The sequence below is a fragment of the Chamaea fasciata genome, unplaced genomic scaffold (genome assembly GCF_029207755.1).
Source record: "Chamaea fasciata isolate MVZ Bird 193981 ecotype frontalis unplaced genomic scaffold, bChaFas1.0.hap1 SCAF_2, whole genome shotgun sequence".
NCBI lineage: Eukaryota > Metazoa > Chordata > Aves > Passeriformes > Sylviidae > Chamaea > Chamaea fasciata.
The window spans coordinates 46,408,955-46,426,586 of record NW_027094087.1 but is presented as its reverse complement, the minus strand read 5'-3'; the positions used below and the strand labels follow the sequence as shown (position 1 = coordinate 46,426,586).

At 36.6% G+C, this 17,632-nt stretch overlaps 1 protein-coding gene across 2 annotated transcripts in view; it reads left to right on the top strand.

Moving 5' to 3' along the window:
* The window catches only part of USP12 (ubiquitin specific peptidase 12), a 33,036-nt gene extending 16,318 nt beyond the window's left edge, over positions 1-16,718 (top strand). Inside the window, exons 3-9 of one of the 2 annotated variants that reach the window (XM_066175920.1) lie at positions 542-615; positions 3,611-3,837; positions 8,865-8,941; positions 9,130-9,213; positions 11,549-11,746; positions 13,465-13,543; positions 14,092-16,718. In XM_066175920.1, the coding sequence (XP_066032017.1) occupies positions 542-615; positions 3,611-3,837; positions 8,865-8,941; positions 9,130-9,213; positions 11,549-11,746; positions 13,465-13,543; positions 14,092-14,193 (841 nt within the window). In that variant the 3' untranslated portion in view covers positions 14,194-16,718. Of the gene's footprint in view, positions 1-401; positions 616-3,610; positions 3,838-8,864; positions 8,942-9,129; positions 9,214-11,548; positions 11,747-13,464; positions 13,544-14,091 lie in introns of both variants that reach the window. The other variant, XM_066175919.1, reaches the window with a different exon arrangement.
* The last annotated feature ends 914 nt before the right edge of the window (positions 16,719-17,632 follow it).

Here is a 17,632-nt window from a genome sequence, read left to right as displayed (position 1 = left end):
TCTTCACAGTACAAGGTCATGCTGTGCATGTTTGTTGCTGTTGTGACTGATGTGTGGTAGACAGATATTTTTACCTGAGCATATTTTCGGAGTTGTGACATTGGGGGTATTTTTTGAACGTTTTGACCCAAACAGATGTAAAATATTACCAATAAGTTAAAATTTAAGTGAAAAAAATTAAATAACACTGTTCAAATTAACCTAGGTTTTTTGTGCATTTACATACGGTGTACTTGGTAATCCTTTGTACAACATCAATACATTTTTCTACTTTAAAAGTCAGGAAGAAACAACTTACAGAAAGTTGGCCTCTGCTTATGCACTCTCTTACACCTTGGAATTAATTTTACCTCTCTACAATAATACAATGCAAACTCACAGATCTCTCTCTTATTTTGTAGTTTGGGAATACGTGCTACTGCAATTCAGTTCTCCAGGCACTTTATTTTTGTCGACCTTTTCGAGACAAAGTCTTAGCATACAAGAGTCAGCCAAGAAAAAAAGAGACTCTCCTTACATGCTTAGCTGATCTCTTCCACAGTATAGCCACCCAGAAGAAAAAAGTTGGAGTAATACCTCCCAAGAAATTTATAACAAGATTACGGAAAGAAAATGGTAACTTTTTTTCTTTTTCTTGTGTAATAATTATAGCAATTGTGATTTAATTCAAAAGCTGACATAGTGAAATACCTATATATTTGTGCTCTGTAGCGTACCTATATAGAAAGTGCTCTTGGTGCTGTAGTATAAACAAGAGGTGGCTCCAGGATAAAGGTGTAACCCTGGAGCAGTTTTGAGAGAGAATCCTTGTCTCTCTCTCTCTCCATATAGAGCTAAAGTGTATTGTCATATTGTCACTGTCTGCTTATGAAATTGCTTGCTCGTTTTGTTTCTGTGGGAGTTTAATATTTGTCATCAAAATTCCCTATAAAACCTTTGTTATTTGTTTTAAAATTTTTTTTTTTGAATGGAGGAATCAGTCTCCCAAACGGAGTCTGTGGAAAGGCTTGCCCTTAGGAATCTAGATTACCTTTTAAAATTGACTTAGAATTTATGCAATATGCAACTTGACCTACTTTTAAAACCACTAAGTTATTTTGGCAAATTGTTTTTTAAATGTCATCAGTATCCTAAATTTGAAGAGATTTCTAGGGATTTTTCACATTTCTTGTTTCTTATCTGCAGGGCTAATTGGTCAGAATGTTTTAGAAATTATTTGATATTAAAATACAAATGAAGCCTTGAAATCTACTACTCAATTTGGATGCATTTTTATAAAAATACAACTTTTTTTTCCTGAAGAAGTAATTACTATATTTAAATAAACTGGTAGCATATTTAACATGGCTGCAATAGAAATGTTCATACTCTTGCAGTCTTTCCAAGACTACGAATGCAGACTGAAAAAGCATTTAAATGATATGATGACTATCTGTTATAAAAACAAGAAATAAAACATTGTGTTGACATTCTTAGTTTGACATGGCTCTTCCAGAAAAAGCAAATGCACTCCATGAGCTGTAATGATACTATTAAAAAAAAAAAGCTCTTGGGTGCTGTACAATTCTCTTGTGTGTGCAGAGCAGAAAACTCATTCCCTTCTTTGGCATGTATACTCGAGTTAGTGTGCTTGTGTTTGACACATTTACAGAAACAGTTTGTTATAACAAATGCAGAGAATCATTCAGATGGAAAGCAGAAAGGAAACCACAGGAGCCATTAAGTTCATTACAGAAAGTGTTCTTTGTAATGTGTAATTATGTCATGTCACTAAAACTCTACGCAGAGCAAGGCAGCTGGAAAACCTTCAGTAGAGAAGTCAGATGTGGAAGTTCAACTTCTGTCTTTTTGGGTCTCTTTTAATGATGATACTCTGACCTTTTGTACAAATAAATAGCTACATTCAGGCTGCAATTACATGGGTGTCATAAATGCTTATTAAGTGCTTGTTGTAAAAGTATATAATTTTGAGCCTTAAAGAAGAGTTAGTTTAAGAACCAGGTAGGTGTGCAACACCAATCTATAGTCTCTTCAGTCAGTACCAGCTATGCCAAGGTGATAACTGAGGACACAGTCTTAATGTATTCCAGACTACAAAGCTGCTGCTCCATCTCTATTTGCAATATCTGAATACAACATGAATGTATTATACATCTCTCAACTGGAGAGGAGCTTTTCACAAGGGCATGTAGTGACTGGACAAGGGGGAATGGCTTTACACTGACAGATGGCAGGTTTAGGTTGGATGTTAGGAAGAAATTCTCAACTGTGATGGTGGTGAGGCACTGGAACAGGTTGTCCGGAAAAGCTGTGGATGCCCCATCCCTGGAAATGTTCAAAGCCAGGTTGGATGGGGCTTTGAGCGACTTGGTCTTGTTGGTAGGTGTCCTTGTCCAGAGCAGGGGAGGTGGAACGCAATGATCTTCAAGATCCCTTCTAACACAAGCAATTCTATGTTTCTGTATTAATGACCTTAAATTTAATTGTCTGGGAAGCAGCTGCTGGCTTGAAGTCAGCTGGAGGTGTACTGTTAAATTTATATAAAGTTCTTCTACTTGTAAAATGAACAATCTGTAGATTTCACTTTGCTGTACTTAATGCTTATTACTGACTTGGCACATAGCCCTGGCAGGCCTGTGGTACTACACTCTGAAGAACCTCTGAAGTCTTTTACCTCAAGGGACTTGCAGCTCTTGTTCTGCCTTGATTTACTTGATTAAACAAAGACTTTGCAGCTGGCTAGATTGAACTTACTTGTCTCAAAAGTAGTGTAGTAGTTAATTAAATAAACTACATGGTTCATACTCTTGCCTGACCTATTGCACTACTTAACCTCTCCAAATGACCTAGATTAGCATTAGGGTTTCCCTGCTTAGCTAATAACCCTGGACCTTTTTTTCTGTTTGAAGTTTATTCCTGGATGCCATCAGGTGAAAGACTGTAAAGCTTCCCTGGAGTCCCTGTATGCATTTCAAAACTTGAACTTCTCTGAGTATCTTTTTCATTCATCTGCCCACTCCTGTACACTGAAGACCTGTCTCTTAGAACATTCTTGGTCTGCCAACAAAGTGATTAATTGCACATTAAAAGACTTGTATGATACTAGCTGGGGATATAGAATGCTTTCTGAATAGGCAGGTAAATTTCCTCTTAGCAATTCCAGGTCAGAGAGAAAAGAAGTAACTATTACTAAATCTGGGTTATCCAAGACACTGACCTAAGCTTGGCAGAGATAGCATAGCCCCTGTAGGAGATCCAGTGGCATCTGGAGGCTGAGCAGGATGACCTATACCATTTCAGGTGGCACTCCACATACACCTGTGTTTAGGCCATTGGACTGTGCCCTGGTTTTCTTGCAGTATGGTTCAGTTTTCTGGTAATTCCAATCAGCTGAGTGATTTCTGTCAGTGCAAGCTGACTTGCTGGCCCCTCTTCCCACACCCTATTTTTTTGGCTTAGTTCATCAAGTAGGCATTTTGGGTTGGTGTTGCATTGCCGTGAATGATTCGAGATGTGAAATAAAGGACTGGTCTTGAAATCCGACTCTCTTAAAAACCTTTCTGTGGTATAACACCTGATCCATGAGTAAACCTTCTGTTTTATCTGGCAGAGCTTTTTGATAACTACATGCAGCAGGATGCACACGAGTTCTTAAACTACCTTTTAAATACAATCGCGGACATCCTGCAAGAGGAGAGGAAGCAGGAGAAGCAGAACGGGCGCCTGCCGAATGGCAACGTGGACAGTGACAGCAGCAGCCCACCAGACCCCACCTGGGTGCACGAAATCTTTCAGGGAACACTGACGAATGAAACCAGATGTCTTACCTGTGAAACTGTGAGTTTTCATGTGAATTCTGCCCTGTTTCAGAGCTGCGTGCTTCGTGATTCATTTATCCCAGCAGACCCAAGATATCAAATTAGTTTCTCTCTTTAGTAATCTTTATATTTTGTGTGAGTATTTGCGGGTTTTTTCTTTGTTTGTGAGAACATTCCAGCAGCTGGTGCATGAATTGTTGCAAGAGACATTTGATCAATATTATGAAAATGCCCAACTGGATTTTTTTGTCAGTGTGATCATAATCACCTTCAAAATTTAGATTGGAAAATTCAAAAATGTAGTATTCTTAACCAAAATAAAGTCTTCCATTTGAGGGTATGAGGTTCTTCTCAAATTTAATGTCTTAGTAACTTAATGTCATGCTTAGTGCTACATCTCGAAAGTAAGTATTATGAATCAGTTTCCGTGGATACCTAATTTTTAGATTTAAAGCCATTGAAATCAAGATACTAGTGGTTGGCTTTTGGCACTTTGATAGTAGACTGGGATTCTCAAAAAACATACCTTCATGTTCATGAAAAGTAATCCTTTCCTAAATGTCTGTCCACAGGAATTTTTCTAATGCTACACCCCAAGAAATAAGCTCTGAGTATGCTATACGAAAATATTTTTTGAAAAGTTCTACAATAAGAGAAAGAATGTATTTCATAAAAACTTAAAATTGGATTTTACCAGCTTGAGAAAGAGTAAAAGCAGCATAATTTGAAAATTACAGTAATTCTGTCATGATCTATTCCTTAGAGATTGTAAAAAAGCTAAATGACTGTGGTTTTTGTACAATTCTTCATACCAATTTTCTTTAACTTAATTAGGTAATGCAGATATGTCAGCATGACGTTGGGAAGGGAGAATTAATCAACTCTGTATTTCTCATGTAATTTTCTCAGTCTTCTACAAATACCCACCTCTTTTATTTCAAAGAAAAGAGCTTCATAATGTCACGTATAATGTAACTGCAGACTATGAGTAGTTTAGGTGCTGATTCCACACTACCATACTTCTTTTCTGGCAGATTTCCCTTCCCTAATAAGTATTTCTTGGCAACTGTCAGTTGTTTCTCTTCTAGTTCTTGAGCTTTTTTTTTTGCTTTTTTTTTCTTCTGGAAACATGAGTTCAGCCTAAGTCTTTTGACACAACTGGCATCATTACCTTTCCTCACTGTGGCATTATGAATTACTGCTGTCAGGATTTTGATCTAGGTACTGTCTTTAATGCAATTTTAAAACACTGATATGCTCTTTGCCAGCATATTTTATTAGTTATCAGGCCTGTCACAATTTTGAGAATTCTACTAACACTGCTCAGGCTTTTTTTTTTCTATTAGCTATAGCTAATAGAAATATTCAGCTATTGCTGAACAAGAGAATAATCAAAGTAATCTGGAAACTATTTAATCAGTTTCTGTCTTTTTAGTATATCAGCTTGTGTCTAAAACACTGTGACCTGAAAATGAGCACTTAGAAATGCATTTGGACACATTAAATGGGTAATATTACTGTGTCTTATTTTCAAAAATACTGAGCATATATGATTGTTTTGATGTTTATTAGAAACTGTTGGCATTTAGATTCTTTCTGTATTTAGAAATACAAGTTAAAATGTTAGGTGTACAAGATTACAAGCAATACTGGAAGAATTACTGCTTCTTAATGACAAGACAGTAGCCCTAGTATATTGTTAATTTAAATCGGAAATTTATTGCATATTTAAATATAAAGCATAACATATATCTTTGCTCAAAGCGACAGTCATTATTCTAATTGGACAAACCTCCACAATGTTCCTAAAATGAGCAAAATTTTATTCTAATTTTAGTTGTCCTGGTTGTGGAAAAGAGCATCTTTCTAGATGCACTGTTTCATTAGCCCATCTTAAAGATAAAAATTGAACTGGCTAAAGATGTATCCTCAGTTTAAATGGACAGTGAAGTATAAGGAACACAGATATGATTCTTTAACAAAGATCTGTGTTGTGAATCAAGCCACTTTATTAAATGAACATGTTACAAAAGGATTGTAGGTTGTCTTTAACGTGATGGTTTTAACATGTTTTTAACATGTTAAAGACATCACGTTTTTAACGTGATTTCTCTTTATAATGCTTTCACCCTTCCTTGGTAGAGGCAGAATGATGAAGTGAATGTAAAATTTATGGCTAATTTATAGAAATGATCTAGAAGTTAATTGATTTTACAGATTTCTTTCATAGTTTAAGGAAGAATAACAGTAAACCAGAAGGTATTGTAGTTGGCTTCATTAAGATTAAATTTCAAACAGCTAAATGTGGCCAGTACTTCTACAGAAAAATATAGGAAATTGTCAAAAAAACCATATCAGTCTCCAGGTGAACCTATCTTGCTCGTGGGTTCAAATGAATCCACAGGGCATAAAATTCTTTGGCTCAATTCTGCTTTGGACTGAGAGATGGCAATAAGGAAAGTCCCAGTGTACTCTCTCATATGACTACTAAAGAGCCTTTAGCTATGCCCAATTTTAATTTCTCTTTTTTTTTAAAACCAAGATAAATCACACTTTTTTTTTTTTCAGCTTCTTTAAAAGCTACTTTCTGTTTTAGCACACATGGCAGTATATAGCTGCAAGAGCTCTTTTGTCAGTGAGCAGATTCACATTGCCAGTGAAATTCCCAGCTGTAAGAAATAATGGATTCTGTGAGTGTCAGCCTTCTGAGCTTTGTGTTCTGTGCAGCTTTGGTCATCAGAGTACAGCTGAGCTATGTGGGTGCAGATTATGTCCTTGCCATGAGAACAGCACACCATCCTCTTCAGCCAGAACATTGGAACATCGAAATTCCTCACTGCTACTCAGATGTTCCTGTTAGGAGCACTCAGGCAGCTTTTTGAACACATCAGGGTTCAAGTGATAAGGTTTTTTATCATGCCCATCTTTTTTTAATTCTAGAGATGCTTGAAGTATATAGCATTGCTGATAGTAGTGTAAGAAGCTTAGTGATGTTTGTTTGAAACAGAACCTTTCCAAAGTGGGGAGGCAGGGGGGCTTGTAAGACTCCAGAGTGGCTTTTATTTTAATTTTTTTAAATTAAAATGGTATGAGTTCATGTTAAAAATCTGTTCAAACACTAAGGCTCAAAGAATCTTAAAAATCAAGAATAGCAATTTATAAATCACCAACATAAATGGAAAAAAAATCTACTCAGCTATTCTTGTTATAAAGCCTTTAATGGTTCCTCATGATCCTAAGTGCACAGTGGGCTGGCTAACCTGAGTGAGGTGTTTTAAGGCCATGTTATCACAGAGAATGGAAATTGTCCTTTTGCGAACTTCTGTTTTCGGTACCAATCTCTTTTTTACCAAGTAGAACACATCCCTCCCCTCCTCTCCATGTCCTCTCTGCCCTCACAGCTTCTGTGTGGGATAAAGCTGCCTGGGAAATCTGTATTGTTTCACGTAATTTTCTTTGATTAGACCAAAAGAGGGAGAATTATCTAATTGCATGTCTGAATTACACTGATCACATGACTCCCTAATTCCAGCTGTCCTAGCTGAAGACTGCAGCAGCAGAGTATTTTCTATAGCCGATTCTTTTTTTTTTTTTTTCCTGAGCCATTCTTAATCCCCAGTTACAGTGATTTCCACCAGAGTTCTTAGTGTTATAAATGCAGGTCTGGTAATTTCAAGAGGGATTTGCCAGGGGATATTTTGAAGAATTGTCCACACAACTAAACCATAATAACTCTCTGAATACAGGAAATGGGGAGCACACTGAAGATGCAGGTGGCATTTTTCCCCACTCTAAGCATTTTGCAAGTTTTCCATATGTGTTCTGTGATCTCTCTAAAAGTATAAACATTATACTTGAGCATCTGAATATTGCAGTAGAAATAATGTGTACTGGCATAGTGGTGTTTTTTGACATGCACACTTAACTCTTGGAAGGACTAGGAACAGAACAGTGGGAGCCCAGTCCTCTCACAGGTCTTAACAGAGGCTTTCAACTTAATTTCATGAATATTTGGATTTGCTCTGTGGTATTAATTCTCAAATATAGTTGTCTTGGCCATCTGCTTTTTTTTTTTTTTTCCTCCATGTACACTGCCCTTAGGAGCTATGTATTTCTCATCTCTTGATTCTCAGAAAACAACTTCCCACTTCTTTTTTTTTTCTTTATTCTGAGTTGAAAAAGGAACGTAAATCTCATATGTTTAAAAGATCAACTTACATTATTCCCCTGTAGCCATTTCATTTTTCCTGCATTCAGTCAAGAAACTGCAGCCAGGTGTCTTTTCTAAAAGCATTTACTTCTGTATCTAGGCAGAGGACATTGTCATGAGTGACACTGAGTATCTTTAGATACAGAGAGGACACACTAGCAGGCAAAAGTTAAGGTTGCACATTACTGATTTTTAAAACTTCAGTATCATAGTTGGTTTTCAGGGCAGCTGTGGATTTTTTCATCATTTGTCAGGATTTGTGGTGGAATTTATTTTCTGCTTCTAGAATGTTCTGTTTTACTTTCTTGTTACTCTTATATTTTGTGAGAGTTGGCTACCATTCTGCCTCTGTCAGACCAAGCCCCAAGCTCTCATTTGCCAGATTTACTGTCTGCTGTTCCTTTAAGAGTATGAATCTAACCAGGAAGAGGCTTCAAAATATTCGTGCTGTTTATTAGGTACACTATGATTTTGGTTCAAGGGAGTCAGGGAAGAACAGAAGTGAGAGCACTAAGCAGAAGAAACACAGTGATTCAGTTCTTTTGAAAAACCTGAGGTGTAGAAGAAACTTGGTATTAATATCATATTGATCTGAAATCACAGCATAATGACAACTGGCATTATATACACCCAGAGACTCATGCACACTTCACCCTTCCTGAAAAAAATCAGAAAATACAGCAAATCTCTGAAGTAGAAAGGCTACTTGCAAAAGTTTTTAAAAGGTGTTATAGGGTAAAAGATAAATTCTGTCAATAGAAAGTGGTTGTGAAAAACAGAAGTAACTTAGTGTTAATTGTTTTAACTATGTTCTGTTGGGTCTTCTTTTCATCCAGGTAAGCAGCAAGGATGAAGACTTCCTAGACCTTTCAGTTGATGTGGAGCAGAATACTTCAATCACTCACTGTTTAAGGTAGGCAGAAAAATCTGAATTTTTGTGATTTGTCTTTCCCTGTTACCCAGAGAGCAGGAAATAAAACTCAAAGCTGACAGTCCTATCTTATGTAGATTCACAGGTATAAAGTTATGTTGATATTGTGCATTTATATGCATAGTTCATATTTAAAAACCAGTATTTACAGCTTTCTTTTTTTTTCTCAGGGGTTTCAGCAACACAGAAACTCTGTGCAGTGAATACAAGTATTACTGTGAAGAATGTCGCAGTAAGCAAGAAGCACATAAAAGGTACATCACAGTTAGGGAAGGAGAAAAATAACCCATGCATTTCATGAAAATAAATAAATTTATTACAAATTTAATGAAAAAATAAATAAATTTAATGAAAATTTCTTGTGTGTGTGTCAAGGAGAGAACACCCTTTTCCCCTTAATTTTTCTTCTCTTCTTCCACTTAAAAGTAACTTGCCTTCATTCCTCTTGCTAGAATTCAATGTGTCTCTTTCCATGAATAGTGAGAATCTGTGTAAAGCATTTTGGGACTCCTTTGATCAATGTTTATTTTTTAAATGAGGAAATGAATTGTCTTAAGACCAAAAAATAAGTTAAGAAAACAAGTTAAACAGTCAGTGACTAATCAAAGATAATTGGCAATGATGAAAAGTCGTTGATTGCATATGACTTTTTAAACTTAGTTTTGTTTTGAGAATAAAATATTTTTTCTAGTTGCTGAATCAGTTTGATGGCTCTTTTTGTAACTATTGTTGTTAACTGGGTTTCTGATTTCTTAAACGTGTTTGATTAGTTGTGCTAAACTTCTTGACAGTGCTCCTGAAAACCATCAGAAGCTCTATGGAAGCCTGAAAATCATCATGTTTGTTTGAAAACAATTCTTGCCTGGCTAATAATTCTAGTCTTGTTTACACCGGTGAAAAACCTGTCAATTTGTGTACTGTGTGGTTGTTTATTATCTGAGGAAGTATTTGGCTGAAGGAGTGGGAACTCTGACATGCTTTACTGGTTCTACCACTGCTGCTGGTTATTTGATTTACCGTAGACTGCGCACACAGCTTTTGCATATCTCATCTGCCAAGTCTGCCTTCACACATTGCCTAAACTTCCTAATTGGTGTCTGGTAGAGGTTGTGAATCCAGGCTTGGCTGTTTTCTGTTGCCTGAGCTCTTTTTCTGTGTGGGAGAAATGTGATCCCTGACCAAAATAAACTGGGTTAACATAAACCTGTCCTGTAGGCACTTCCATATTGGCAAAACACAGCTTTGATTGTTTGTATTTTGGGTTTCACATGGGGCATAAGTTCAGTTTCACTACTGTCATATTTTTCTTCCATCTGTATAAAACATTTTATCTGTGGTGGGGGCTACTCAGCTAGCAAAGATGGTGTACCAAATTTCTTCACCATTGAAAGAGCTCATATTACCAAACTCGGTTACATTATAAGGAGAGGACTTAGTTTTGAAAAGAGAGCAGAAATTATAGCCATAATATGATAAAAATGTAACTCTCCCTAAAAACAGTCGCTTCTGTCATATTTCTGCCCTGTTTTCATTTCCTAGTTCCCTTGTGGGCAGGTCAGTTGTCAAGGAATTTGTCCACAGTCCCCTATTTTTTGAAAAAGGGTTGTCTTTTACAAATTTCCAGACATTCTGAAGGTGTGATCTTAATAGACATGTCTGAAACCTGGGCTGTATTGCAGAGACTCCTGAGCTACCTTTTGGGGCTGAAAGCTTGAAAAATCAGCACTGTGCTGATATAAGGCTGTGCCAAGAAGGAGAGCGCTCTGGTTTGGTTGTTCTGTTAGGATGGGCAGATTTATTGCCCAAAGATTTGGAAGTCTGTGTTTGCTGCCAGGCCAGCTATGGTTGGCTGAGGAGGATTTGTAGGCACTGATGGGAGATCTCAATACCTCATGCTAGGGAAAAGGGGCTATTGTGCCCTCAGTGAAACTAGGTCACTTTCTGGCTTTGAGTGCCGTAAAACATTGCTGCAACATTTGTACAAAATTACTGTGCCAGAGCACAGCCTTATCTTGTTTGGATAGCAGGAGGTAGGTGGGTAACAGTGGGCTATTTGTGTCCCTTGGAAGTTTTAAATGAATGGCTAGGAAAACTTGGGGTAATACTTACGTGACAAAGTGATGTAACAAAGCTTATTTTAAAGAGCTTGTTTGACTTGGCTGGTTTACTGGGAAATTCAGATGCAACAGGACCTCTGAAATAGCTCTGTTGCAATACCTGCACTGTATATCAAGTGGGAGCTAGGTTTTGCTTTTGGGAACTCTGGAGAGCTACGAGTAGATACATAAAAATTGAATTCTGTGCTATGTGATGTTTCTGTCTAAATTATTATGTGAGTTCATCATGGCTGTTTTAATATATTTTTGTTTTAAATACATTTTCAGTTCTCTTTCTTTCAGTTAAAAATCTCCCTTTAGTTTAGCAACACAATATACTTTTAAACAGCTGATTATTTTTGTTTCTTTTAATGCTTGCAAAGATTTTTAAAGACTTCTGTAAAACTAGTTTCTTGTTTGTTGATACCAATTGAATGTTTTGGATGAATATTGAAAATACTATTGTTTTTTGGGGGGTTGTTCTTTTTTTCAGGATGAAAGTAAAAAAGCTGCCTATGATTCTGGCTCTCCATTTGAAGAGATTTAAGTACATGGATCAGCTGCATCGATACACAAAACTCTCTTATAGAGTAGTTTTTCCTTTAGAGCTTCGTTTATTTAACACCTCAGGAGATGCCACCAATCCTGACAGAATGTATGACCTTGTTGCTGTGGTAGTTCATTGTGGAAGGTAATAACTCTTTTTTTAAGGAAGGGAGTTTCTTATAAACATAACTGTGCTTAAAAGAATAGCACAAAACCAGTATCATATGAAGCAATAGCATTTAAAGACCTTAAAAAGACAACTTTTTTTAGGAAAAAAAGAGTTGTGGGGAGAAACTGCCACTCCTGACAGAAATTATGGCCTTGTTGCTTTGAAAGTGGTAACTATATTTCACATTACAGATCTTTATGTGAACTTAACTATGTTTAAAAAAAACCCAACACAAAATGCACAATATCATATCATAATATTTAACTACAGTTTCTAAGGAAAAAAGCTTTCTTAGGAAGGAAAGCTTTATAGAAAGATTAATTTATAAAGCATTAACTTTAGGGTGTGGTTTTTTTCTTAAGGCTTGAGCAACATTTTCTGAAACATATCCATATATTATGCATTTTGTTGATTACTTTGTTTCATTGCTTTCAAAATAGGACTCTTAGGTTTTTATTTGTATTTTGCTATATTCAACAAATGTTCTTGTGGCTTCAAGGCTCAAAACCAGGCTGTTCTACACTACAGACTGCTTATTGAGAACATAAAAGCCCCAAAGTTGAAAATTACAGTTTGACATCTAATGTCACAGAGTAATTTATGTTGTGAGGTCAAATACTAAAACTCAAAGCAGGATAACTTTGACATTAGATTAGGTTGCACTGGTCCCAGTTTCAGAACAAGGAATCCTAATTTCACTTTATATTTGGGCAATTTGCTCCAGTTATTCAGTGTTCTCACGGTGACTAAAGAGTAAAGATAAATAGATCTCAAATTGGACAATTTTGGAAAATAAGCCTTTGTGCAATGGTTTTCTGGGACACTTTTTTTCTCAGTTATAAGGGAAATTCTTTCTGGCCATTCTGACCATTTCTGCCTCTTTTACTGAAGCTGCAGCCATGGGCAGGTGGCCCCTGTTTTCATGGTGTTGGTGATCTGGTACACAGACCTCTCCCCCAGGGATGCCAGCCTTCCCTCCCTGATCTGGGCACAAAAGCCGTAGGAGTGCTGCTAGCCAGTTAAGGCTGTTCTAGAACTGCTTTAACTTGGTTGTACACTATCAGTTGTAAGGTTCAGCTATTTCAGAAATTGTACTGTTTCCTTAATTGAAACCTGATGAGAAATAAGACACTCCCAAAGTTCTGGTGCGTTGTTTTTTCTGGCATAGTTGTGGAGAAATTTCTTGTCTGCCATACCTGAAGAGGCTGAGCATTGTAACAGTTTTAACTGGGAGCCTTTCTCACTGCTGAGCTTCTGGAGACTCCTGAACTGCCAGTTTAATTCAGTTTCTGTTTACAGTGGACCAGATAAAGAGACTGTGGATGAGCAGCAGCTCTACAGGCTTTTTTCTTTCTGAAGTTCTTCAATAGTTTGGGATCTGTTCTGTTTCTATGAAATACCAGAATGCTTTCTTGATTTCACTACTCTCTTTAAGATTTCAGTGCCTGTACTACTCATTCCTTATTTGAAATTATAATCCTTTATTTAGCATAATAAGTAAGACCATATTATGAAGATGATGTAAGTAGAGGGTATAAAAAAAAAAGACAAGACACATCCAAACAGAAATTGTAGCAGTAGCTATTTTAATTACTGTTAAGTATTGCTTTTCTATGAGAAGAACAATTAAAGGGAATGCATCTCCACATATCTGTGTGTTATAGTTTATGTTCTTTCCTAATTTTATTTTACAGTGGCCCTAACAGAGGACATTATATTGCAATAGTGAAGAGTCATGATTTTTGGTTGCTTTTTGATGATGATATTGTTGAGGTAAGCCCAACCAGACCGCATGCACCCCCGTTGTGGATATGATTATTTAAAGTAGAATGACTGGTGTGCTGGTGAAAAGAGGCTTCAACACCAGTCTAAATGAGCAATAATTGTGTGCAGAGCTGTGCCTTACAATTTGACTGTACAACACTTTGAATTGCATTTAAGCTTTTGTACTTAAAAGAACCTCTTTTGTTCATGACCACTGTCTTTCACCATTGTTTAATAAACTCTTCTGTGGCAAGAAGACAAATATTAATACAGATAAGTTGGGTTTTAGCTTACAATACATAGGAACTTAATGCAATACTTAAAACAACACTTAAAAATTTATATGTAAAACATACAGAGCTGCTACCCCTCTGTGCAGTTGTTGGCTGAGGGGAAGCTGAAACAAAACAAGTTTAAGAATTATTTGGATTTTATTATTTTATGTAATTATGTGAAAGTTAATTTGGTTTGACAATAACTTTTAGAACAGAACCTAATTCTATGTGTATATTATGCAAGACATTCTTGCTTCAGTTTTTTTGTGTTTTTACATGCAGAAAATCGATGCACAAGCTATTGAAGAATTCTACGGGTTGACATCAGACATCTCAAAGAACTCTGAGTCTGGTTACATCCTCTTCTATCAGTCTCGGGACTGAGGGGGAGCTGTAGTGGAGAGAGATTTTTGTGTCTCACATCTTCTCTATCCTGGAATGGAGCAAGCACTGAAGAGAAGGAAAGCAGGGAGCTCTAGGGGCAATAGCACAGTTTGCACACAACTAAGTAAAGAGTTTGGGGTTCTTAAAACTTTTGTATCATTTTCATTTTATTTGCTCAGGTATCATGCTGACTGCACATCTCCACTGCATCCCATAGCAAAAAGAGAGATACCAGCCACTCTTGCAGGAGCTTTCCTTTGGGGAATACCATCTCTGTGGTCCTATTTCAAAGCCCATTGAAGCTTTCCATGGACTTCAGTGGCCTTTGAACCAGGTTCTCACTGAGCTGCCAGACTGGTGCAGTTAGGAGCATTAGGAATCTGTATTTTATACAGACTTTGTGTATAAAAGGTAAAGGATTCCCTCTGAAGTTAGTTTCCTGTGCTTAAGTCTGAAAGAATGAAGTTTGGAGGGTTGACATGTAAGCAAGAGGTTATGTCTGGGCCCAACTCAATTGCCTTCTTGATGGAAGTGGTTTAACTGAAGGTGTAAAGTGGTGTCAGGGAGGCAAGGATGCTTTGCTTCTCTGGAGAAGCTTTCTTTATTTATAATGTGTGATCGGGAACAATCAGTCAAGATTATGGCTTTTAATCTCCGTATGGGGAAAGATTTGGTTTGTAATAGTTTATTTTTATTTATAAATTATTGTAACTTAGGATCTTGTGTATTGTCCTTTATTCTAACAAGTATTGGAAATTTTATATATTCATTTGAATTTAAACTGATTATGTTTAAGTATTAAAGGAGAGAAAATAAAAATTACAAAACAATGCCTACAATATCTGAAAAAAATCCGTAACACAGAAGAGAGATTTCCTTCTCGACGAACTGGTATCTAACTCAGGTACTTTATTTAATTAAATCAGAATAGACTCTTCCCATTAATGGGTGAAAAAAAGTGATCAAACTATTACGTAAAAGACTTAAATCATCAGAAAATGTTGGTGCAGTGGTGGTTTACTGTTCTTTGTAGTTCTTTGATGATTTGTTAGTGGTTCATACTCTAGGAAAATTAGAATGATTTGGATCGCAGTAAACAATTTTAAGAATATTATTTCTTCTCCTAAAAGCAGATCAACTTCTGTTAAACATTAAACTAAGTCTGAGTAATAAGAAGAAATAGGTTTGGAATTTCATGAGACTGAAGATACCACATTCCTGTAAAAGTAATAATATTTAAGTCCTGTGTAGTGGAAAATTTTGAAACTAAGCAGTTTACCTTGCTTTAGGTTTATGAAACAGCATTAAGAACTAAATCTTGACAAAACACCTGATCTGTAAGAAATGTGAACTATTTGACATTCTTCACTTAGGAGTACATTGTCTGACAGTAGCTGAATGTAATTTCTGGAAGGTCATTGGATGTGCGTTCCAGATTATGGCAATCAGGTCTTGGATGTCCTTGTCACTCCCTTGTCAGCTAGTGATTTTTACATTACTGTAATTTTCTAAGGTTATTTTATTGATACTGTTACAACTTTTAAAAAGAATGTCTCCTGTCTGCTGCTATAACTGACTATTTACTTAACTGTATCTTTTAGCTCAGGAAATGACTTCACCTATTCACTCAGTTGAACAAATCTTTAACAGGGTCACTAAATAAATTGGGCTATTTAGCAACTGTCATACTATAACAAATCGCTTTTGTAAGATGCAGAGTTTCTAACGCCTTGGTTTGGCTAGAATTCTTTTATAGAAGATTATGTATCATTATTAAACTACCAGCATTGTAAAGTAAAGCCTAAATATTGTGGGAGGTGCAGAAAAATATGACTGGATTTTTCTGAAAGGATTCAAATACTGTTAACATCTGTTTTTGACTTTCAATAGAAAAAGGGTTAAAGGGGTAAATCAGTTGGATAGTGGTGCATGTTAGAAGGATGAAGTCCTTTGCATACTAAAGGTACAGTATTGCAAAAGAACTGTCATATTACCTTTTGCTAATTTGTTTGGTCTTTTTTTTTCTTTTTTTTTTTTTCCTTTTTTTTTTCTTTTGTTTTAATGTAGTTAAAAGCTGAGGCTTGTTGATAAATGTTTTATACCTTAGCAAAATTCAAAACATTTTTGTTGTTTCCCTGGTTTTACTCCTGCTATGTATTTTTATATGATACTGACTTTTATTTTGTATAGGGGTTTTGAGATAGTATTCCAAATTATATATTTCGTTCTTCTTTTAGCGCAGCTGAAATAATTGTAAGTTCTTAATTAAACTGATGTCAGAAACTTCAACTTAAAATGGAATTAAAAGAGACAGAAATACGAAATATAACTGATTGGTATGTAAAACACTGTAGGATTTTTTCTTGACTGTAATACAGTGAGGAGTGTGGGAAAGTTGTCAGTCGTTGTAAATGGTGGAATTTATTTGCTGTGTAACTATGTAAATGTTAATTGGGATTGCAGTCCCTTATTTTGTATATTGGAGCAAAAACTTCTATTAAATAAAGTTATGTTCTCTAAAGATACATCCTGTATCCTTTGTGGAGCCCAGATGGTCAGTCAGCTGCCTTTTGTACTTTATAATATTTTCAAACAAAAAAAACCGACGTGGAACTTGCTGTATTAAGCCAGCTGCCCTGAGGCCTGGGCAGAGAACTGTGTTTAAATACACCGCATTAAGTGTCTTACTCGATATGTTGTTAGGGAAATCATAGGGTGGCAGCCGTGTTTTGGGTGGTGTGCTTCTCTAGGAGTATTTTTGGCAAGTCCATGGTCTCTGAGGTAGAAGAGAAGGGAGTTTTAAATACTGTTCTTCCTGGGCTGCCTCTCCCTTAAAAACAAATTTGTACCTTGTCACAGAAAAAACGTCCAAGTTACCCAAGGGATTTCTTGGATCACCGCCCTGTGGGAGGGAAAACAGAAGGAAAGAGAAAAGGGAGTATTTACAGCATTAACATCTGAGAGGCTAACAAAGCACCAGAGTCCAGCCTCAGAAATGCAAGCTGTAGCTGGTTACAGTATCCATGGATGATCTGAGATAATTCTTCACTTGGAGTGCACTCTTCTTTTGTAATGCAATTAAATAAACTGGAGGTTTCACAAACAGTTCAGACCCTGCCACGTTCGTAGTTGTGACAACTGTACCTGTGGCCTTTCATTGCCCAGAAATGGTGACTTGTAATGAAGGGTTAAATCAAGTTGTGTTTTCAGAATTTAGTCACAGATCAGATTGCATGTGCTGAGGTGGCTTTCAGGTGGTGGTAGCACACAGAGATTTGGGGCCACTTCAGATCCCCCACCACAAGTCTGTGACATCCGCATAGGGCTGGCAGACTGAGGTAAGATCCGCAGATCTGTTTCCTTCTGGAGCAGCAGCCTGAAGTTGAGTAGGACATCCTGGCTTGTTCCCCGTGGAACAGGGTAGTGGTTTGTTGGTTTA